Raw genomic sequence first — 24,271 nt, 5'->3', positions numbered from 1 at the left:
TAGGAAAGCATGCTCACATGTGTTATGTTAATCCATTTTTAATGCTCCATATTTTTAAGTGCACTAAAATCTTCTTTTGATGAGGTGAAGTAATAACGGTCTCTTTTTAAACAGGAAAAATAGGCATATGCAGCTGCACCTATGAATGGAAAGTCAACATGCAGAAACAGAAGATGCCAGCAATATAAAAATACATTCACACCCATGTAAATACAAATGTCTCATGTACCTGTAAGCTTCTGAAAAAACTTGGCTAGATGTGGACCAGGATATTCTGACTACATATTTTATTAGACAAATACCAGTTCATTGCAGCAACTTCACAGGAAGAATGTCTTTTAGCTAGAATCCTTACTAGTGCAAAATCAGTTGCTCTGCTGCCTTACTTATCTCCAAAAAGCACTAGCCCAGCACTAAGGCTGTTCCATCTGGAAAGAGAAAACTCCTTGTGCAATTCCTTACTGCACTATCCTGGTGAGTACACACAGTGCTACACTTCAGCTTTTCTGTGTTGTCTCTCTTGTTTAGATGCTGTGACTATTTAGCCTCTTCCAAGACAGCATTTACAGAAGTCAACAAAACTTACTAAATTAGCCCCAGTGAGGGCTGAGTATGCCATTAACGTGCAATAAATAAGACAACAGAATGGGAAGTTAATGGAACAAAAATGGTGAGTAGGGAAACTAGGCCTGTCTGGATGAAATGAGTAAGATGGCTGATGAATTCTGTCTGTTGCACATTTTGGCTAAAAAACAACAACAAAAAACAAAGCACAACATACCAACCCCAAACCTCAAACCCACACTCATGCCACTCAAAGACGAAATTCTAGTAGGAAAGACGACCAAAGGACACACACTTCACTATCACAACTGTCTCACCCTCATAACTTTCCCACCATTGAGCCTTTGTCTGCTCTATCCGGAAGGGGTGGCTTAACCAGGCTGGACTGAGTGGACCCTAGTGCTGCCACCACCACCCTTATAGGATCTGGGAGTCTTAGCGACTTGGAATACAAAGTTTCAGGCCTTCATGACTTTTTCCTTTACTGGTTTTAATTTTTTTCAATTAAACCTAACCTCTTTGATAAAAATACATGTCTCTGAGCACAGAGGCAGCCATTTAACAGTTACTTTAAGCTTGTCAGGGCTCAGAATGTGTGAAGAGTTCATGTTACTTCTGCAGTCTTTTTGCAAACAACAATAAAAAACCAACCCACAGACAGAACTGTCCTTGTTTCTCCTGTTCTCTCTTTTTTCGTTTCCTCTTGCCTATACGGAAGCAGAAGAATATTCCGTAGTAGTAGTCATAGCTTGAGTCCACCCTCGCTTGTATTTTATTCAAAGTGGAACTGTTATTATCATTGCTTCTCATCACATCTAAAAGACTGCAATTTTCTCTATTTCAAAAAAATACATGATATTGTAAAAATGAATTTACCTTGCTATTTTATGATGGAAGAGGAACAGAAAAAGACTGAGATACAGCATCATGAAGATAATCTTTCAGCTCAAAACCTGGGACCCTGCTTCACTGTCTAGTCTTTTCGCAATCAAGTTCTTTGAACCTGTTCATTCCATCGAAACAAGCGCTCAGGTTTCACAGCTCTTAAAGGCTGGGTTTGGTGGGTTTTTTTTCCTCTCAGAATGCATAGGAAATTTTCTGAAACTGAGAGGAGATGACTGTGAAACAGGAAAACGATTTCCTGATTTGCTGCAGTCCGAGCCTCGACCGATGAGCCTCCTTTTCCTTTCGGTTTGTGCTCCGACAGATCCCTGAGGCAGTACAGCCCATGAAGGTTCCCAAGTTTAGTGATTTCATCCTGCTCCTTTGCCCCAACCAGCTCTTCATTGCCTCCTGGAGCTAGCTGCTCTCCCATGCAACTGTGGATGGTTATTTTGGCTGGCGCACAGCCCCTGTGGAGCCAGTCACCCAGTGCTGAAGCAGGGGGAAAGCCCTGGTCTGCTCGCAGTCCTGAAGATCCTAGCTGATAGTTTCCAACTGAGGTACCAGTGGGTTGGACTTGGCTCAGCCAGACCTGACATATACCAGCCTGCAGCAAAATGAATTCATAGGCTATACATACATTTTCTGGTGGCTTTTGTCTAGGAGACTTACCCCACTCAACAATGAAGGGGCCAAGGCATAAATGGAGCAGCATTTTAGCAGTTGGGTACTGACAATTTTGGAAAAAAACCTCCTGCATTCTCTCAGCTGATTAAAAGCAGAAGTGATAGCTTGCTAAAAACCACGTGATGAACCATCCAAAAGTGCGAGTTCAGTTTCTTGCCCCTCCCAGACAGAACCTGATTTCCATGAAACTCAGCTGATAATTAGCACATTGGAGGGGAAAAAAAAAAAAAAAAAAAGACAACAAGATAAACCTTACCTTATGTCACCTGATCTGCAGAGAAGATTGTTTTCTGCGGAGTCCTGACTCCTCTGCTACAGACCAGTTTTGGTTCCTTGTTTTTCCGTACTGCCTTAAGCAGCAGATACTCTGCTCGCTGACTGCTCACACAGCAGCAGTGTGCCAGGCAAAGGCATCACGCAAAGTCCATGAGTTTGGCTTGTCAAGTTCTACAACAGTATGCTTGAGCTTAGCATTTGTATTTCCATTTTGGTATTCATTCACACATGCATGGACTCGTTTCTCTCCAAGATTTAACTTTGCTTCTGTTGCTGTCTTTATTAAAGTGGTAGTTTCAGCCAGGTATGAACTTGGGCTTTGCTAACAGGGTGTTAAGGAACCAAGGTACTGCCAAGGAAAAGTGATACGTACAAGTTTTCCTAGTTTCAGTATCACACCGAGGTGTGATAAACTTCACATAGTGTGGAGTTTAGACTTACCTAAGCAAGTGCCTCCAGTGTGACTCACCTCCTAGAAACAGCTCCTTGGGCTAACACTTGGGTTTCTTTATGCCAAAGTCCTTTATATAGGCGTGTGCCTGTCCTCATCCTTCTAGTTTAAATTCAGAAAGTGAATCAATATTTAAAATTCAACTCAGTGATCTGCTTTTTTTTTTGTTTTGCATCAGCTATGGCACCTGGACTTTAAAAAAAGTAGGTACATAGTGTGGTTTTGGATCCCCTGGAAATGGAAGGGGTTTAGACTTTATAAGCGTAGAAAACACAATTATCTTGAAAGACAAGTCAGTTCTGTTGGGAAAGGGAAGGTCAGACCACCAAACACCATGGCCAAACAATTAAATAGCAGGACAGTGATGAATGCCCATGGCAGACTCCTTGATTTCTTGCACACTGCTTTCAGCCAGCATGTGAATGCAAAGGAGCCATATTTTAACCTCTGCCTATTTCTGACTCTTATATATTCTCAGTCCAGCTGTAATAGTCTCAGACAAAGATAATAAACTAATAATAAAGATGATAAACTCAATACAAAAATAAAAATTAAATATAAGTATATAATATAAAAATATAAAAAATAAATACATATTTAAAAATTATTAAATGTAATGTAATATTGATATGGTGCATTAAGTATATACAAATATAATATAATGTATACTATAAATAGATCATATATAAATATATATAAAGATAAAAATCATAAACTCTAATAAAGAGTCTTAGTTCAGTCCAACTGTCCCTAGGTTTTTGAGCCAGAACCGTGCATCCAACACCTTCACATGCCCTTATCAAAATCAGAAAGGGTAAAAGCAAGGGTAAGTTCTTTTGATTCATTTCTAACAGCTGCAGTAACATACATCATTGCAGTAACAGAGTTGGACTGCTGGTGAGCATCAAAATGCATTTAAAGGTTCTGCACGTAAACCCTCTCTCTTAATTTAATCATAATCACTGGACAAGGCTTATTGCTCCTTGAAAATATAGCTGAATAGGGCACCACCAGACCACACAAAGTGGGGATGATGCCCTTTGAAGAGGCCACCACAAGGAATGGAAGAATGAAGAGATACCCACATGCATGGGGTGCCAGACATCACCCTCTCAGTCCCTCCTTCAATGAAAAGCTTTTGTCAGGGTACTACCTTTACATTCATTCTGGTCTAGGATTCCTACCACAAAATTAAACTCCTGAAAGTCAATGAATGATAACAAAAAGTCAGGGCAATAAGGTCTTTTCAGCAAGAAGGCGTACTGGCCTGCGCATTAGCATAGCAAGCTCCTAGGGTTCACTTGCAACATACAGTTGTTTGTAATAGGGCAAGGACACCCAGCTCATGAACAATTTTCTCCAGGATTAGACAGGACATAACTCACAAGACTATAAGCACAAACTAACATACATTCATCCACGTCAAGCACGTCAGACCACTCTAGCCGCTTCTGACTTTGCTCATCAGTGCTTTTTTATATTTTTTTTTCCAGGGGATGGAGCAGGGAGGCATTATTTTCAAACAAATTTATGGCTGGGGTCTTCCAAAGCACATTACCAGTCAAGTGTCCTGCCCTCAGTGCTTCTTGACCACTGTAATTCATACTGAACATCTATCTCTCTGGAGGACTATTTACATAAACCTTATTTAAGGACACCTAAAACTTCCCTGTCTTAAGAGATCGTTTTCTTGCAAGTCATTTCCAAAACTGAAAGGATTTGATCCTTGCTTAATTTGTTGAAAGTTCTCTTAAAAGCCTTTCTTAATATCCCACAAAGATGATTTTCCTTTTCATTTAGGCCTCAAACTCCATGTAAAGTCTGATACGTGGAGTTTTTTATTTTGATCTCAGCCTTTTGCTGTCTGGGCCCATCATAACAAAGCTCTGTTTTCAGCTGGCACCTTCTAAGCCCAGTCTGCCTCAGCTCGCTGCACTGCTCCATGTCTGCTGTGGCTGCAATGCCACGTGGCAGGCTCTCATCACACACTGCTTTTCCTGCCTCTCCTGCAAGCTGGCACCCAGCAGGGAGATTTTTTTCTTTTGTCTTGGCAGAATTTCTTTACTGAGTCAAGGCTTTCCATAGACAAAACCATACATTTTCTTCCCACCTCTTTCAATAAGTGGTGTTGTTTTGGTCTGGAAAAGAAAAGCCACAAACTCAGGCTCCATTCCTGTCACTTTTGATCCATCAGAAGGGCAACATGGATGCACCTTCACACCTACGTTGTTAATCCCAGAGCACGCAGCCACAAAAACGTGTACAAAATCTATCCTTCCCCCCAGCCTTTGATCTCCCTGTACCCACAAAATCTGCGTCTCAGTGTGGAGGTGAATGTTTATTCGCCCAGACTTTCACTCAATGACTTTACTAATTCATTTGCTTGTCCAGTTTCCCAGACACCGTTTCTCAGACCAGGACCCCAATGCCACAGCTCATCACTGAGTGATGTTAAGTAGCACAGAAAGGAATGTCTCTGAACAAGCAGTTCTGATACAAAGCAAAATAGAAAAAGTTTTTTTTTTCCCTTTGCAGTGTGACCTTCAACCCTTAGAGCTATCTATGCCTGTTGTTGCAGTCTATGAATTGTCCTTCAGATATGGAAGCTGATCTGTTACGTTTTTTTAACCATCCTATTTACTTGCTTCCCTTCAAGGTCAAGGGATAAACCTGCATCCAGACGCATGCTGAATCCCTGAAAGGCCAATGTTTTCCCACATAACAGAGTCCCCTGCTGTCCAGTGACCTAAATATTTGGCCTCCCCCATTCAAGGCTTTGAGAATACGTTTCTCATGGGCGGCTTGCTAACAGAGCTGCAGTTTTTGGTATGCATTATCTGTGTCTGAAGAAAAAAAAAAAAAAAAAAAAAATATTCCAGCATTAATGGCAGGACCACATTAGCCCCACTTCCACAGGTGGCTATCCCCTTCACTAAAGGCTGCCCTGCCTGTTAGATGCAAGCCTGCTTTGATGCTACAGAAGCTGCATCTCAGCCAGCATTTTGACACACCTGTCTATTTTACGAACGGGTGATTGCAGAGCCTGCTGGTAGCATTTGATACCCATGATTTCTTGTGATTTAAAGGCACACCCAATAAAACTGAACTGGTTTAGGTCTCCCAGTTTGGCCTTCACCCAGCCCTGCAGCTGGAGACACTTTGCACACTGGCAGTGAGCTCCACTGGCTACCTTTATGGACACTTTGCTGGATAGAGCAGATCTGCAATACTGAAGTAAACATGGCTTTATCAACTTGAGTGAGAAAAAGGACATCTATTAGCAGTCTCAGGAAGGTGGAGGATAGGAGTCAGGTTGAAGGGATATACTGAGTATGGGCATGGCTGTTGCTAACCCAAAAGCATCATCTCCTGTGCATACACCTTGCTTTCACCACAAGCAGTGCCAGAGGCTGTTCGTGGTGCTGAGCACCTGGAGCCCTTTCAGACTTGGCCCACAGGTTCTGCCCTCCTCCTCCCAAAACCACATTTTTTGCAGTAATACCCTGTACACCCTCTCCAGCATTAACAAAGTTAACTTACCTGCTTTCAGAGCCACTTTGCATCTCTACACACGGCAGAGGCTGAGCCCAGCTCCTGAGGTAGATGCACTGCAGGACACCGACGCACACACAGGCGGTACAGGCTGTCCCAGGCACAGCCAAGGGGAAGGGAGAGCTGCTTTGCAAATGGAATAAGAGACAGCGCAAGTAACAAAGGACAAATTTTCTTTCCTCTAAGACCCTCAGAAGCTCATTTGAGGCTCCCCCACTAAGGACAACCCCAAACAAGCAATGTAGGAACAACATGTCTGCAAAGTAAATATCCACTCCCTCAAGGACACAATTCTGCTCCACTTGCCTCTCTACAGCCCCTACAGCTAAGAGTGCCTACTGCTGAATGTACTCTCACTTATTATTTTATAGAGAGTTAAGTCTTCATAACCACTACCAGGCCAGAGAAGGTGTGGATAGAGGCCTGCTGCTGCCCTCTGAAGGCATCACTGGCTCTGCAGGTGAATCAGCTTATCATGACAATTAGTCAGGGAAAAAAGAAAAGATAGGAGGGTTGCAGATCTTAATCAATTTCCACATTGTAAACCCCTGAGCAAAAGAGGATGGCAACAACAATGCAGACAGCCAGCGGATTAGATTAAGCAGTGGGGAAAGTCAAAGAAATAAGCTTTTGAACATGGGCTTTTTTGTTTGTTTGCATGACAAGCGTGGGTGTCTTGTTCACACCAGCTTATACATTTTAATAAGCTAGCAGGGGGCTCATGGCAAATGCTACTGGGTCTCATTTACTTCGGCACTTATTTTCATTTCAAAGAGCTGGACTTTTAAAGATTAGGGGACACTCTTTGACGGGGGAATTACTACATGGTGGCAGTCACTTTTTGCCACAGTGCTGTTAAGGATAAGCCACTGCTTTTAACCAGGACTATGGGTGCAGTGGGCAGCACACCTCCAGTCTGCTGCTGGGCTTTCAGGGAAGAAAGATGTCTAACGTTTAAGAGCTAGAAAAGAGACTGATCACCTCCAGCGCCAGGCTGAAAGGAGGAGCTCAGAGGAGCTCCATCTGCACTACCAAATGCAGTGTAATAGCTGACCACCACTGTCTTCTGAGAAAAAAACTGAGGATGGGGGAAAATCACAAGAAATCCCCTCCTCTCTCCCCTCCCCAGCACTCACTCAAACTTGTAAAAGTGAGTCATTCTGAATCCCTGAGATTCAAAGTCCCAAATGCACATCAGATCTTCCCTCCCATCCCCACCAAAGGAAAAAGGATTAGAGCAGGGTGTTTCTTGTAAGTATAGTGCATGTACCACCTAAGGGGGACTTCTCAAACACACTGTCAGTCCCCTCCTTCAGAACAGCCTCTCCCACCCTCTCATCTCTTATATCCAACCACACAGCAAATAAATGATAATTCATTGGCCTAAGATGAGCCCAGGGAAAAACAGCAGGTTTAGCACTTGTAATAGTGAAGCTGCCCCTTAGAGACAGATATGCAGGAGAAAAGGGAGAACTTCTTGTTTCTGCTCCAAGAGCCATTGATAGATGTTAGTCGATAAGCATATAGTGTGAAGTGGATTAAAAACCCACAGTGGAAAAGAGGGCTTACTTACCAATAACGGCTGTAAAACAGTCTAACACGCCTACAGGGTAGGTGATGTATAGCACAGATTCTGTGGTTTCTCACTGACATTTAATATATATAAATTCTGATACTTTCCAGGTAGTCCTGGTGCAGTACTGACTTGAACCCTGAGCATCTCATAACTGGCCTGTCTGCTCTTTGAGGGGCCCAAGCAATTCTCACAGAACTCATGCTTTTGGGTTAAAAAAAAAAAAAAAAAGAAAAAAAACTTTTCAATGATGATAGCAACCACAGAAAACTCCTGGGTGTGAGCCAATGAAGCTGTCTCCATAAATTTTGAGATCAGAAAGAATGATTCTGTGACTCCAATCTATTTTCCAATGTAACAGATGTTGTTACTGCACAGTCTATAATAATTATGCCACAAGAATTACAAACTAGCTCCTGGCAGAAGTGGCAGTTAGCTCTGAAGCCTAATGACAGACACTTAAAAAGCGACTCCCTGAATATTGCTGCAATTTATAGCTACTGCAAAACTGCTCTGTACTATGGTAGGAGTTTAGGGTAGGTGAGACCCTTCAAGCCATTGTATTTTTGGTGGTTTTTTTAAGGAGTTTGTTTTCCTCTTGTTCATTGAAAAGTCTGATGACCAAATCAGAATTAAGCCTCTCCCCCATTTTCTGTTATACCAATCATCTGGGAAAAGATTAATCTAGTCAGCTATTTCCTTTACCTGCATATATTTCTTCCTCATTGCCCTCTCCCATACAGATGTGTCTCCTACATGCGCACCCATATTTGTGGCCCAGAGAGTGTGTTGTCTATATACAACTAGTAACTGCTGATTAATAATGACAATTTTCAGTTCACTTATTTCCTCCCTAGAATTGCTATTTCTTTTTATCATTTGGGCTGGAGAAATGCAGCCCAAACTACTAATACACCCCAAGCTGCTGCTCCTTGTGTACTTAGGACAGCTTTCACGAGACTTGGAGAAGTGCTTGGGGCAGGATTCATCCCCTGGAAGGGATGAACTTACACATAGGGGAGACATAAACTGGCACAACAATTATACAGCACTTGCTCTCCCAGGTGGGAATAATTGTTGGATATAACTAACAGGGGTACTGAAGGTATCTTCAGGTGCAAGTAATGAATGAAGGGCAGCCAGTTCTCAGGTGGAAAGTGGCAGCTATTTTACTGCATGCAATTTTGAGTACCGTATTAATGAGAACGTGCTGTTCCTTTGCTACTAAGCTGCTTTAAAAGCTGGCATTTCTGACTTGAAGCTTTTGTCTATTTAGTTAAGTGTTTAGTACCCTCACTGGGAGCTGTTGGGATAGCAAGGGGGACACTAAGCACTCTCCAAATGGGTGGATAAGTAACAAAATCCCGTTTAAGCTGTTGTCATGCTGCCAGATCTGCCTTCTGCATTTGAAAAATGATAAGACAGCTAATTATCTCCTCTTTGCTCAGGGAGATACCAAATACTAGCCAGGCTCTTCCCACTTTGAATTAAGAGGAAAATTTGCAGCAACTTTCCTATGGAGCCGGAGTGGTTGTGAATGAGAAACAAGCTGACTGCAGGCTGAATTTCCAGCTCATGTTCCCCTGGGAAACTCCCTGAGCACTCTGGGGCATCCACACCAGGGTAAGTCTGGCTTTCTCACCCACTTTCCTGGGCTCCACCGACAGGCTGCTCCGTGAGGGAAGCAGTGCTGGCTCTGCAGAGACCTGTCCTGCGTGGGGAAGGGGCAGCCAGGGAGCACAGACAGCCTGGCCCCCCACCTCTTTCAGGAGTTTAGACGCCTGATTGATGGCTCGATATAACGCGCACATTCCTTTCAGGAGTGGGTGGTTTACCACAAACGGAAAGGCTAACAGGAGGATGCGCTCTCCCAGCCTCCTCCACAGCCGGTTGAAGACATGTCACTGACCAAACTGCACAGAAGATTCGCGGGGCTATGGAAAGGGCCTGACTCTGTCTCGGTGAGGAGGGACCCCAGCCTCACGACAGGGATAGGTGCCTGCTGCACTAAAATCACTGGATAAAACACAATCACTTGCTTTTGCTGGCTGCAATTTCCACAGCTGAATAGATGTTTGTCTCCCTTAAATTTCAGTTGTGAATGAGGAGAGGAGCTCACTTTTACTTGTATAACACCAATACTTAAAAATCACCCTTCTTCAGCCTTTCCTAAGTATGAGAAACACCCACAGAGAGTGTGTGAGCATCACAGCAGGGCCCTGCCTGCAGCCCTCTGCACAGGCAGCATCTTTTGCTCTTAGCACAGAACTTGCAGTTCTGGCTCTGGCAACTTAGTGCAAGTCAATGTCATCAACTTTGGCTGAGTTTCTACACCGCACGACTCCTGTTTCTCTTGCTGCAAACACCCACACACAATACAAGGTGTGTGCCTGGCCCAGGAGCCCTGCTGCTGGAATGGGGAAGGAGCCAGGTTGGGAAGGAACAGGGAAACCAGTCAGGGAAACTACTGGGTCTACAGCAGAATTACGAAGTTCATTTAAGTACACCATAAACACCATAGTTTGTCCCTCACTAGACACTCAGTTTCTGCTCTCTGGGACACACAGGCTGCCTCTAAGAGCCAAGCATTTTCAGTCTGTTGACTCAGGGTTGTAAGCATCAAAAGACCATTTCTTCCAGGGTAATCCATTACCATTCAGACCGAAAAAGAAAGGGCAATGCCCTACTTCAGCATCAATCCAACCCTGCAGCGCTCCCCCTGCTGCCACGAGTACCAGCACCAAGATCTACTGCATTTCTTCAGACAGAAAAAACCAAAAAATAAATCAGGTTTCTGCCCACCAGCTGGGGACTGAAGAAGCTCTGCTTGTTGGCAATAAAAACATTCTGTTTGCCTATGGGGGATGTCAGGAAAAAGGACAGTTGTACTAAGAATAGCTTTCTGCTGGGGTCCCCTCAGTAAATTTATGACAGAATTGTATGGACATGGAGAATAAATCACTTACCTTAAGAAGAAGAGACAGAGTAAAAAGAGAAGACAGATTCAGTGTGATGGGAAGTGACTCAGTCTAGGTAATTACCCAGTTAGAAGGTAACGGACAGACTTTGGGAGGTGGTGAGAGAAATCCCTTCTTCCCATTCTGACAGCTGTTCGAGGAGGTATTCTCAAGTAGATGACCATGAGGGTAGAAAAGACCTGCCTTGTGCCCCTGTCACAGCTGTGTGACGTGGTGAGCAGCACAGAAGTGTAACCCCAGACCAGAACCCTGTATCCAAAACGCAAGCGTTTCTCACACCGCAACTCTGGCCCAGAGACAGAGTCTTTGCTCTTTGCTTCCAGGGGACTGAGCCTTTGCAGGCTGAGAGCATCCTCAGCGGAGAGTGGCCACTCTGCGCTGCCCCCCAGGTCTGCCCCCATGACCTTTCAGTGCCAGCCTTGCACTGCCATCATGGCAGCCACAGGGTACAGCTTTCTGACCACTTCCAGGTTCACCCAGTCTGCCTGTAAAAGGTATGGGCTTGCAGAGGCTTGTGCATCTCACATGGCTGTAGAAGTGGTGCTCATGATCAGACCCTCAGTGTGGTTTACAGAACACATTTTGTTTACTTCGGTTTACAAAGTAAAGCCACGAGCTTTAATTCTCCCTAAAAACCAAAACAACTGGTGAAGTGCATGATTCAGAGTGGCATGGTGCAAATTTTTGCAAAGTAACAGACACAAAATCAAAATAATTCAAATTATACATACATGTAAAACAAAAGAAACTCAAGTTAAAACCAGGACTGATTTCCTATTAGCCCTAGAGACGATCCAAGAATATGTCAGAAAATAAATAAATCATTCTAATTTTCACCATAAAAGAGGGCACTGCTCACTAATCCAAATGGTTTGGATATTTACAGAAGGCAAATGGGTTAGAGGAGAAATAGAAAGAAGAAAAACATTCATAAGAGTGAACTGAAATGCTGCAGGGTGATCACTTCCCACATGCCCCACTGTGACTAAGAGAAGGCTTTAAATCACTGCAAGGGGCCAAAGAAATTTCTTTTGAGCAGGACACCATCATCTGCCCCACGCTGGAGGGACTGTGCCAAGGTAAGACCAGCATGGTCTACTAGGTTTGGCTGTCACCACAGAAGCTCCATCACAATCCATGGCCATCCTGGGGCAAATGACAACAAATAAGTTGGCCTGGTCAGTCCAATTTATGAATAGAAGGGCAATTTGTCCTAGAACCCATCTGAAGAGAAGACTGCTTAAAGCCACATCTTCCCGGCCTCTGCTGGACTGTGCACACTCCAAGGAGGAGGCAGCCAGCACAACTAAATCTCTGTTCTTCAACATGTAAGCACAGCTGGTGATCAAAACACTCGGCATTTCCACAAAGGCCAATATCTAGGGCGCCTTAGGTGACTACAAGAAAGAGCAGGCCCTTTCAAGTATCTCTTTCAACATTTGCAAACCACAGGAGACAAAGCAACACCCTCGTTTTCAAAGGCAGTGTGACTTGTGCTCATCGCTGGTATTTCTGATGCTTTGTTACCAAATAATAATCTGCTTTCTTTTTGCTGCACATGCTACTAAGGCCAAATCCTGACAAGTCAGAGCTGTACTTTCACTGCAGCCAATGGAGCAGAAGATGCTTAATGCCCAACAGAAGCAGGGCAAATTCTGCAGTTAATGTCATAGCATGCAAAAAACCATCCTTAAGGCTCATCCTAACCTTCTGTTTCCTTGTCAAGACAGATTTATCTACAGTCAGTACCACAGGGACTAGATTCGAGTGGCAGTGGCGTTTTATCCATATTTTTAATGGGATTTGACATTTAAGGCAGCATTTCAGTTCACCTCTAAGCCTGTAATTACACTTGCAAATCTGCTTAGCAAGACATCAGCAGAGTATCCTAGGGGACTGCTCAAACAGATTGGTTCTGTTCCCATAGAAGCAGCATTTGAGTACCAAGTGATGCTACAAAGCAGACACTGCAGACTGCAGTGCCTGACACAGACACTTGCAAACTGGACCCACTCCTAATCTTCAAAATAAAAACAAGAAGACTGCAAAGAGCCCTCGCTTTACCTTAAAAGCAACATTGCGCTGAGTCAGATACCACTGGAGGTCAGGAGCACTTCACGAATACACTACTGAGACAGGACTCCTTTCTACACCCCTCTGGTTATCTTTGGTTTCACAAAATCTGCAAGTGCTAGAAGTATCAGAGCAGCCCAAGGATGAAATCATGTTTGTCACCTGCTGTTCTGGAATCATGATGGCCTAGTGCTGAGAAGCACCTTTATGACTCTTGCACAAGTGCAGATTTTGCCCAGCGCCTCCTTCCCAAAGGAATCCATTTTGAGAGCAAATTGATGCCAAATGCCAGGATGCTCAGGACTCTATTTTGCCCCCAATTTACACACCCCTCCTTTGCACCCAATTTACACCACCACCTCCAAAGATATGACTGGAACCAAACAAAGTACATATGAAGTACTCTGCTGGGACTCCACATATACTCAGTTCTCTTCAGGTTCGGGGAAAAAAAAGTCTGATTTGTTCAGCTTTGGACTTTTCATCCATGCCCATGGGAGGCAAAGTGAAGGATGTCCTTCTCTCACAAGCCACCTGAGCAGATCTTTCTGCAGGATGCAAATGGTTTCATCCCTGAGTTCAACTTTAAAAGAGAAAAATGCAGTCCTCAGACATCATCACCCTAGCTCCAGAAGCAAAGAGAACATTTAGCACAGAGCTCTCTGCTGCAGGAATAAAGAGCCAACAAGCAGCACAAACCTGGGAAAGATGGAGAAAAGCAGAAAGAGGCTAATTTGTATCATACCAAAGAAACAGAAGGAAACCTGAGGCCAAAGAGTTTAGACAAGTAGAAGAAGAAAGCTTACAGAAGGTAGACTGCACTGTTCAACAGCGAAACCTTTGCAGCCCTCAGTGCTCATTTGGGAGCAGCCTGGTAACTCCGTCAACAATGATCCCAGACAGGCAAGAAAAACAAATCTAGAGAACATTCCCAAAGAGACATAAGATCCCTCAAGGCCATTTCAATGACATGAGCAAAACTTGAATTCTCTTTTTTCCCAGCAGGGATGACATGACACTTTGTCCAGTTTAGTGCATGCAGTTCTCCTCTCCTCAGCAAGACTTCTTCTAGCTGACTGATGTGCAGTTCAGCTCTGCAGGGTTCTGCCTACCTTCTGCCATGACTCCCTCTGGCCCATCGGCAATACTGGGCTCACTGGAGCACTGCCTGTGGCTAAAACTGGGCTGCAGGAGGAGGCATTTGTCAGTACTGTCTGACTCCTCAATCACCATTCCTGTATGCATCATGGAGGCCATTGCCAGGAGCTGAATATCTGAGTGAGCATTGGCAACAGTGTGGCGACGGATGCTACCACATTTCTCCAGGTAAGCCTCACCCTCCTGCTCTGTCAGTGGGGTCAGGGCCATCTCGCTGGGCTGCCGGCTTGTCACCATGTGAGATGAATAATTCAGTACACCAGTCTTAGGACGGGATCTGGAGTACCGTCTCTCTGGAAGAGAAAAAGGAAGCAGTAACAGTCAATAGGGCACAGACAAAGCATCGCCTGAACTGCTAGGCTGGCCTCAGGGAACTGAGAGGACTCAACATGCAGCCACAGAGCCTCTCACCTCGTTACCACTGGGGAACAGTCAGGTGCTCATTAGTTCATACTGCCAGGCGTTTGGAAAGGAGGTCTGCCTCTCCCCTGGTAAGGAGATGCCTCCAATCCTGCTGTAAGGCAACGGTGCTGCTGCCTGGGAGAGAAGTGAGCCAAAAAGTAATGAGTGCAGCAAAGGGACTTTCTTCAGCATCCTGATGGTCTCCTCTCTTACCGAGGGGAGCAGGAGCTCTCATGTGCAGGTCTACTAAAATCAGTGACACTAAAGTGGCACAAGTCCCCAAAGAAACATTCAGTGAGGACCTGAGTAGCCATCCCTTTCTCTGGAAAATTTCTCTCAGGAGATGCTGTTAGCTGGTGTCAACATGAAATTCCTGATGCTTACATTGCACTGCCTCTCCAGCTGCCTAGGGAAAGGCAGTTCTGCTAGCATTATCCCATTGTATTTTTTAAAGATTATACAAGAAAAAGAACATTTCATCCACTTTAAAACATGTCTGGTTTTGGGGCTAGACACTGAAAACACCTAACAGTGCACAGCAACATCCCACAACAGGGGAAAGGCGCAGAAGAGCAAGACAATACTTGCAGAGCATGGGTGAAGGTGGTGACACAGAATTGATGGGTGCAGGGTCTATGATCTGCTCAGCAAAAACTTTAAGGGGGAAAAAATGCCTGGTTTAAAACTCAAATCCAAGGCGCAGTCCTCAGCCTTGTATCATGAAGCACCATTTCAATTCTGACACTGAAAGCTTTAAGAAAAGCAGGGATCTGAGTTTGTGCCTTGGCTCACTGTAATTCACTCCCCTAGCAGGTTGAATCAGGCAGTATTACTTTTCACCTACTGTCTTCCACTGCTGTGCAGCATTGCCATGTGGTGTTAAAACACCTCATGTAGTCTATCCCCGAAGCAGCTGATAAAGCTATTCCCTACCTGTCTCTCTGTTTCTCACCAGCTTCCTTGAAGTGCAGGGTCTCATTTCATAAAGTCGGAAGCCTTTAAACCATATAAAATACTTCCACCAAGACTGCAGAGCATAGGAGATAGAGTAACAAAATGCAAAGCAAAGCACTCATCACTGAAGGTTATAAAAGAGTTTTGGAAGCTTGCATCAGGAAGAAAAGCAGAAAACACACTCTATATTGTTGCAGGGAGGAACGGGTAAGCAGCCAAAACTCCACCACTGGCAGCAGCCAAGCTATGACAACACTTCACCCCGCTGCTGCCAGTAATACATTCATTCAAAACGGTTAATTTCATGCTTAAGAGTATGTGCAAATAATTTTTGAAGCTGGTTATGTTAAATATATTCTTTAGGTGTCACCTGCAGCTGAAGCCACAGCAAGCTGTAGTCTTGGAGGGCACTGGGAGAAAGTAACTTAAGGGGGGGAGCCACACAAGCATCCTTCCGCTCTGCACGGCAGCGGCAGGCAGGGAAGCAGCAGGTGAGCATCCTAGCACAACACTAGCATCACCAAACCCCGCGCACTGCATTAATGTTCTGCTGCTGCCTGTGCCTGGCTCTTGGAAAGTTACCCTGGCATAGGCAAGACCAAAATAATACTGGTGTCATTAGCAGTAGCTGCTTCTCCACCTTCAGCAGTATTTATCAGGGCTTCTTCACTTCTGTGAACAAAAAGTGAAGTATTGATACCAAAAGAGAGAAGCCAATGGTGCGGGCAGTTACATACTTGCAAAATGACCCACCCAGGCTGAGATCTTTAAACGTATTTAGGTGCCCATCTCCTGTCTACGTTAGGAAGTCAGACACTTTTAAGAGCTGTTCAGCTCTTGGGCTGAGAGGAGAAAGAGAGCTCAGTAGCCTCTTGAGGTTGGTTCATTGCACTCCCTCGTCCCATTATTTAATATTTACATTGTGTCTATCCTGCAGTGGCTTCAGCTATGCAGAGGTATCTTAGCTAACTAGAGAGATCTGAGGAGATTAAACTGAACTGAGCCATGCAAAACTGCCAATTTTCCAGGCTCCGCAGCTACAGATTTTGCAGGCAAGGGCTGAATCTTTCTTCTTCTCTGCTCCTATACAACACATTCAAAATTAAAACATGCTTCATTTAAACAGGGACAGCTTGCAGCCCTTCCCAAAAAGCTAGGATACACAGGAAAGAAAAATCATGGCCATGGCCTGATGTTCACTTAACAGATATTCACTTAATAGATAATATTTTTTTCTCCCATGAGAAAGAAGTGCCAGTTTTGTGTGTAAACTTTTAGTGCTCCTGGAAGAGCCAAGCCTGATGATGTGAGAGATTAAAGTCTACTAAGAGAAAGCATAATATAGGAAGCAATAATATAAAATTATTCCTGCCCAGCCTGGCAACCCTGCCTTCACATGAACTGGCAAAGAGATCCTGAGATCCTTTTCTGTCACGTCCTTGACTGCTGTGGTAAAATGGTCAACTAGTATCATTAGTTACATCAGCTACAGTGGTTGTTTGCAATCCAGGCAGTCTGTATTCACCATTTACCAGGCTTATACATGATGTATGTTCTTGCATACATGTTTGCATGGATGTGTACACACACACACACACTCTCACTGACTAGCAGACTGTACAGAGCTGATGCACATGCCAGTGTTTCAAAGTCTGACATCAGTCAGCTTTTGAATATAATCAGAACCTGGATGGGGAGACTGTAAAAACGTGCTGGTATCAAAGGAAACAGCGACAGTAATTCAGAAGACCAGAAGACTCTTCCCCTCTGACCTATATCAGCACGGAAACAGGAGCATTGCACCGCCTGCTGCGTGCAAAAATAAAGCAAAGGTCCTGAGTTTGACTATACTGAAGTAACTACTGTAGCCCAGAAACCCTGCAATATGCTGAGCCCAGAATTGAGCAGAGGTTGCAAACCCACCCAGGAATCTGGACAGACACACAGGCAGCATGCGCTGGGGCTCGTGCTGCCACCTGTTCACCTAAACCACACAGCTGGTTACCAGTGTGAGCATATTTATACTAAAAGTAGATCCACATTTAGTCAGCCTTTGCATGGCATGTTTTTTAAGTAGGCAAGCAATCGATAGCAGTTTATCCCCAGTGCATACTTTAGTTTGGAGAAACTAAACTTTAACTCTTCTCCTCTCTTCAATTCTGTTACAATCAAGCTGCTACTTTCTATCTCAGAAATTTCACCATATTCTTCTTGCCACCATGGTCTTTTGAGATGATTTGTTTGATGCTCAAACAGACATTTTGCTTCAGATACAGCTGAATGCAAAACACTGTAGTAGACAACAGAAGAGTTAACCAACTGACAGAAAAGGCCAGTTTTGAAAATCACCAAAACTCCCCTCCAACTCCTCTTACAGCAGTCTCACCCACCAATCAGGACAACGCTAGCACTTCACTGGTGGACTTGGAAACCCAACTGTTTAAGCATCCAAGTGCATTGATAACCTAGACCTTCATCTGTGTCAATCCCTGACCATAAAATTTCACAGAAGTTGGGACAGAGGAGGGAGGAGGAAGGTGGTGGTGGTGTGAAATAAACTAAAGAGGTTAAAGGACAAAGTGCTCAAATTTTATCTGATGCAGCCACAGGAATTATCCAGCTTCACAGCAGCACATGAACGGTCCAGTATCCTGCTGTCACAGCAAAATGGGTAGGACTCCAGTGAAACATGTTGGAAACACACGTGACAGAGCTGGTGGCACTCAGCACTTCAGTTAGAAGAATTCTTTGTTCTTCCCCCACCAGCAAACATTTTTTCCTGAAGTTGTAGCTGTAAGAGCTAGGACTGGAAAGGCTTGCCTGGGCAATTACAGGAGGCCAGGTGTTGTGTAACTAACACAAGAAGAGGAAAGTCCATTCGTTGCCATCTACTAAGGCTACTCAGTCTTCAGCTTGACTGAGGAAACAGGCCTCGCTTTTGATTTCTGAATTTGCTAATTCAGTTAAGACCTGGTAGGTCTCTGCTCTTATTTTCTCCCTACAACAGTAGCGAAGACATTCTTAAGACATTAAGCAATGTTTTCTAATGCCAAGGGTGAGGGCTACAAGAAACTGCACAGAGGAGCTGAGGAGCTTCCCTCAGTGGAAGTTTTTAAGAGCAGGTTAGCTGTAGAAATGGTTTACTTATGACTGACAAGATAGTGAGAGATGGACAGTGAGGAATTTCTCAATGTTTATTCTCTTCAAGGGAGGGATCACCTGACTCTCTTGAGGAAAAAATATCCACAGATTATTTTTGTGCAACAAAACTAAAGTCCTTTATGATGAGAATCAGGTAAAAATTAGGCTAAACTCTGAACATTTGTTTATTGTTTCACTTTTCCCCCTATACTTTCTTGGCCATAAAAGACAGTCTCTTAAGGGAGTTATCATGCATAGTTTAACTAGAAATTTTATTTCTATTTTGGTGCATTATGGCCAGGAACATAAACTGGGAGGAGTTTTTAAGGGATTTTTTGCAAGCAAGCTCAAATCAGCAGTAATGTTAGGTTTAATACACAGGGGCAATAGGGTGAATGTTTTATCTTCTTCACTATTCCCTATTTAAACATTGTTTCTTAGACAACTGGATCCCTTCAGCATACTCCACCCTTACAATGCAGGTTACGGCTAATTTACACGGGTAAAGCAAGAAGGGTGGTAACAGAAGAGAAGGTGGGGATGCTGACCTCTACGAATCCCCGCTGTGAGCTGTCCTGGCCCCTTTCACACCTATGCCTGCTGCACTCCTCTCTCACTTTAAATCAAGTTTAAGACACAGCAGCCTTGCAGGCTGAAGCCCTATATGTATTCACAGCTGTCACCAGACACCTTCAGTCACATTTCTCAATGCTTGTTTGTCTTGAAGGTTCCAATCCAGAGAGCAGTTTGGCCTCCACAGCATCTGCTGAGAATGCAAGCGTACCCAAAGCCCAACAGTGCATTTCCAAAAAGCTACTACAGGGAACCTACTGGGCTTCATCATCATTACAGGCTGCCCAGTGAGAGAAGAAACTGGTTCTGAGAAAGAAAAAAGGTGACAGAAAGAGGGAAAGAGGAAGAGAAAGAAGTTTGATTAGAAGTGGGAGCTAAGGAAAAGAAACCACCACCACAGCTGCACTTTGAAAATACCAAGATTATTTGCAGAAAAGTGCTGCTCTGCTGTCAATGTTGTGTAATGCAAACACAAGTTCGTTCTTTCCTCCTGCTCAGCACAGGGTGGAGCAGGGGCAAAAGGTGACCTTGGAAATACGCACAAATAAATAACAGCTAAAATCAAAGTAAATACAATGATTTTAAAGCACATAAACTTTACAAGGCAGTTCATGTGATTTTTTTTTTTAATGACACTAATGCCTTGTTCAGCTGGTGGAAATCCAGGATAGATAGAAACTTCAGTACAGGTCACACAGCTACCTTTCAAACTATCCCAGCATCATGCAGATGTCCATAAACAGCAAAACAATCAAATTTGTCAAGGCTCAACTTTTACGGAGGAATGTGGTCTAGATTTAGCCTCAGGATCAGGTCTGCAAATCAATGTCGAACTGTATAACCATGTTCAGTTGCATAAGAGATACTTAATTGCCCAGCAACCACCAGCAGAAAAACCTTGAGCCATAGTTTGCCTAAAGTGATGCCATGAGTTTGTTACTGGCACAAATCATCCAAGTGTCCACAAGATAAGTCCTTCTACCGCAAGACCATCTTTTCCTCTGTGCTGCTAAGGTGTAGTACAAGACAGGTTGTGTGTCTCCAGCTTGCTACAATTTGCATCAAAGCAAAGGCTAAAGCTTATAAAAACAGAGGGAGACTGGAGCTTTCTTCACTTGTTCTATTTGAAACTTCTTGACTATCAAATCAGTATCACTACGCCCATTTCTTAGCTAGTCAATCTCTTCTGGCTGGCCACGCAGGTAAGCAGAGCTCCTGGATCATGTGCGGAGAAGTTTTCCACTATAAGCATCCCCTTCTTTCACCTACAGAGTTCTCTCACCTAGACCCATTTATCCACAGTTTAAACACAGATTTTTTTTTGTTTTAAACAGAGTCCTAAGATGGAAGGAAGACTCCATGCAAAAAACCCCTATAATCCCTCAGAATGAGCATCCAACAGTTTTGCTGTTTGCAAAGGCTGGGTGATGCAGCAGTGAGCATGGGAATCCAGGCAGCCGAAGCGGGCTAGCTAGCAGGGACACCAGGGTGAGAGCAGTATGTCAGGCATGGACCAGGGAGTTTTAAAATTCAGCCCATCTCCAGAGAGAGGGGAGACTTTGCATGAGTGTACATGTGCAGTGGTGGGGCAGTAATAGTTCACTCAGTCATGGAAAACAAAAAGCCCATCGCAAAAATCTACACTCAGAAACATATTAATCAGGACCTTCTCGAGGGTTTTTTAGCCTTTGTTTTCTGCCTCTCATGGAGTCATGCACTGTCTCCTTTTCTAGCACAGATGTGCACTACCTCACATTAACCAACTTGTGTACCCCAACAAGAGCATCTGTACAATACACATGTCTTACCAAGCAAGCAGGTGCTACCAGAGAAGCTGTGATCCTCACACAAACCCAAGTATGGTGATACCACCTGCTTGACCAGTTCTTCCAGCTGTAGGTAGCCCTCACTGGGGCCAGTAGGCTCATGGACACTCTGAAATTCAAACATAAAAAGTCAACATTACCCTTACATAGTTTTGAGTAAGGTTTTTGAGTAAAACCTGGGGTCTGTCAAATATCTCTGCACTGGAATATCCCAACCATATCAGTAGCCTGTTTGGAGGAGCACAGCTGACGAATCCAAATGGAGGTTCTGGTGCCATTCAGGTCAACCTCATTGTTCAAGTCATAGCCATAACCCTATGGACATCGAGCAGCTAGCTGTCTTTTTTCTGACCAAGGGATAGGAAGGTACAAGGTACGCTCACACTGAGGGTTTGCACAGTGTAACTACAGCGATATAATTATACCAGGGCAGTTCTGCCAGGAAATGTCTCTTTGTAGAAAAGCCTTAAACCACGTTGGGTAAAGCACTGCTCTTTTCCTAGGCAGGACCACAGGAAAAGCACCCTTTGTACTTCAGCTTACAGCTGTGAAGATGGTAGATAACACTAACCAATTTAACAGTAATTTCAGAAACCGTTCACAGACTTAACTTCCTGTAAAGCCTCAATAAGTTTTTCTTTCTCAAACGTGTTACTCTGAGACCCTCTTTGCCCTCAAGATTCTTTTATTAAAATATTTCAGGGAAATTGAGCTAGCACTTTAGTATCTCCTGCTATTACAGTCTGGGTCACTGGCAACATGAGAACAGCAAGAACTCATACAGAAATACCAGCTTATCCACTTTGCAGTTTTGATTGTACTTCAGAAAGTCTCATTCCCCGCCACTCATTGTAAGGTATATTGGAGAAGAAATAAAAGTGAGATGAACCCAAACAGCCACCTGTAATATGGTATTTTGCAGGACTGTCAGGCTGGGCAATATAAAAAGGTAAAACAGCTGGTATACTTGGCTGCATTTGGCATGCTTGGAAAATAATCTCTTGAGGTCTGGATAAAGAGGATAGTCCTCACAGAAGGTCTGGATCTCTTGGGAGAGGCTTTTGGAAGATGTATAGCATTTTGCCTGCTGCCAAAATGTATTCCACCTCTCATAGGCACTGCTCAGCATCCCAGCCAGCCAAAGGGCTGGCATTGGGCAGCCAGCAGCCACAGCTCGTTCAAATTCCACAGTACTCTGTGATGGAGACTCACCTGTCATTGCAAAGCTGAGAAACAGGAGAACTAGAGCACAAAGAGGCATTCAGAGAAGCTGGAAGATGAAAATTTATGGGAAAAAAAATAGAGTCCTGAGACTGTTCCTAGCTGGGGAGGAGAGGTACAAAGAAAAATACAAACACCAAAGAGCAGAACCCAGCCCTTTCACGGCAACATCCTTACCTGTTCCCAGGAAAGCTCAGGACATACAAATTCAGCTCTCATTTCTACATTTACTGCCCCCAAATAAGCACACATCACTTCCCCTTCACCACACCCTCTACCCTCCCCACTCTCCTTTCCAGAGTTTGTGTTAGTTCAATGAGGTTGAGATACCCAAGTGGAGTCAGACGAAGAAGAGCAGAGGCTCCCCACCTGCAGAATTAACAGCATCTGGACAATGGAAGCTGGGAGCTTTGTCTGGACCAGAGGAAGAATTTCTTCCAACTTTACTTTTAGCAAGACCAAGTCTCTGAAGCCAAGAAGAGCAATCTGACGGATAGTCAACTCCTGACCCTAAAAACCACAGAAGGCAAAATCCAAGAGTTGGTAAAGGGAGATGCGAGCACCACACCAACACATGTACGCACACAGACAGAAATGGTCTATCCTGCCTGTTGCTGCTGTGGCAAAGCACCCCCAGCTGCTCAGGTTGAGGATTCATGGTACGCTTTGGTCACTTCCCTCTCAGTCTTTGTCCCACATAAATTCTAAAATGAGTAACACCTCATCTGAGGCAGCACTAGGTTTGGAATGAAGCAAAAAATGGGCCTGTATTTCATCAAAAGACTATGCATTCCTGAAACCCAACTGCCATCCACTTTGGTCACAAACATCCAAAGCCCAGGACAGATGCAGCTCATGCTTTTGCCACTTGGAGCTGAGAAACCAGAGAAGGTTTGGTAGAGAACGAGGTTGGTACAGAGTATTCCTTAACCAAGCATACCTCTGGTCTGTGTTGGATCCTCTTTTTGCTCAACGTCTGCACTTTAGACCTTGCTGATATGACAAAAATCCACAATTCAGTCCATTACAGATTTTAGGATTTAGGCTAGAGCAAAGCTAGCGAGGCTGCTTGTACCAAACATCATTTAAAAAAGCAACAGCTTTGATTTCCACTGCAAGGTGCTCCGTGTCCTCCCAGTTACTTTTTTACATCAACAACAGAAGTGAGCAGGCTTAACAGATGAAGTTGTTGTAATATTTCTCAGCATATTTAAACACAGTTGGACTCCATTTGACATTCTGGTGTTACTGCTTTTCCCTCTGCTATGCACATCCACACGAGTTTCTCTTGCCCCACTGCAGCTTAACAGCAGAAATTTTCCTCCAAGCCCTGCCCAGAACTTTCCAGCCTGAAGAGTTTCCCTTGTTCTTCCCAGCATGTTAATCTCTGCCCCACGGTCTATTAGGGAACCATTTTATGGTCTCCAGAACACACTCAACATGGCAAATATTTAGCTGGAAGGAATTAACAGCAGTTAATCATTAATTCATAATAGGTTTAATGTCATAATTAATAGCATCATCAATATGTAAATACAAATTAAAGCCAATAGTCTGGAGGGCAGCTTGGCCATAATAAAAGCACTTTGCTGTTTTAAACCATCACTGCGTGTTTAGAAACATGGAGGTGTAGAAAAGACCAGTACTTATCTCTGAACTATATTTCAGCAGCTGCACCCTTTTTATTTATATCATGCCGTTTAGTCCCATTAACTTCATGCCCCATTTCAAAATGTAAACATTTTGCTGTGCCAAACAAAACAAGATTTGCTATTCTTTTTCCACATCAAGTAGTTACATCAACAGCTGCAACTATACAAAAGCCAGTGACCTGTTTACATAGTTTCCCTCTGTACAGCAATTTAACCAACTTGGCTGCTTAAAGGTCATATTTCTGCAACAGCTATGAGCCTCGGGTTTAAACTTAGCTGAGGTAGGAAGTTAGTTCTAGTTACTACCT

At 43.9% G+C, this 24,271-nt stretch overlaps 2 protein-coding genes across 7 annotated transcripts in view; one reads left to right on the top strand and one right to left on the bottom strand.

The window, feature by feature from the left end:
- TRAF6 (TNF receptor associated factor 6) overlaps positions 1 to 9,597 on the top strand; it is a 33,910-nt gene extending 24,313 nt beyond the window's left edge. Inside the window, exons 9-10 of one of the 3 annotated variants that reach the window (XR_015701886.1) lie at positions 115 to 474; positions 9,434 to 9,597. The gene's annotated coding sequence lies outside the window, so the exon portion shown is untranslated. Of the gene's footprint in view, positions 1 to 114; positions 2,322 to 9,433 lie in introns of those variants that run through there. The other 2 variants (XR_015701887.1, XM_087745972.1) reach the window with 2 other exon arrangements.
- Positions 9,598 to 11,564: 1,967 nt separating this feature from the next.
- Positions 11,565 to 24,271, bottom strand: part of PRR5L (proline rich 5 like) — a 47,235-nt gene continuing 34,528 nt past the window's right edge. For 3 of the 4 annotated variants that reach the window (XM_087745969.1, XM_087745968.1, XM_087745967.1), the window contains exons 7-9: positions 22,681 to 22,821; positions 21,073 to 21,199; positions 11,565 to 14,487 (exon numbers count right to left, since the gene is read on the bottom strand). In XM_087745969.1, coding sequence (XP_087602095.1) covers positions 14,105 to 14,487; positions 21,073 to 21,199; positions 22,681 to 22,821 — 651 coding nt within the window. In that variant the 3' untranslated portion in view covers positions 11,565 to 14,104. The remainder of the gene's footprint in view (positions 14,488 to 21,072; positions 21,200 to 22,680; positions 22,822 to 24,271) is intronic. The other variant, XM_087745970.1, reaches the window with a different exon arrangement.

The sequence above is a fragment of the Nipponia nippon genome, unplaced genomic scaffold (assembly GCF_047370975.1).
Source record: "Nipponia nippon isolate SJK-2023a ecotype South Korea unplaced genomic scaffold, ASM4737097v1 scaffold_10, whole genome shotgun sequence".
Classification (NCBI taxonomy): domain Eukaryota; kingdom Metazoa; phylum Chordata; class Aves; order Pelecaniformes; family Threskiornithidae; genus Nipponia; species Nipponia nippon.
The sequence above is the reverse complement of the archived record's forward strand: the minus strand, read 5'-3'. Positions and strand labels throughout refer to the sequence as shown.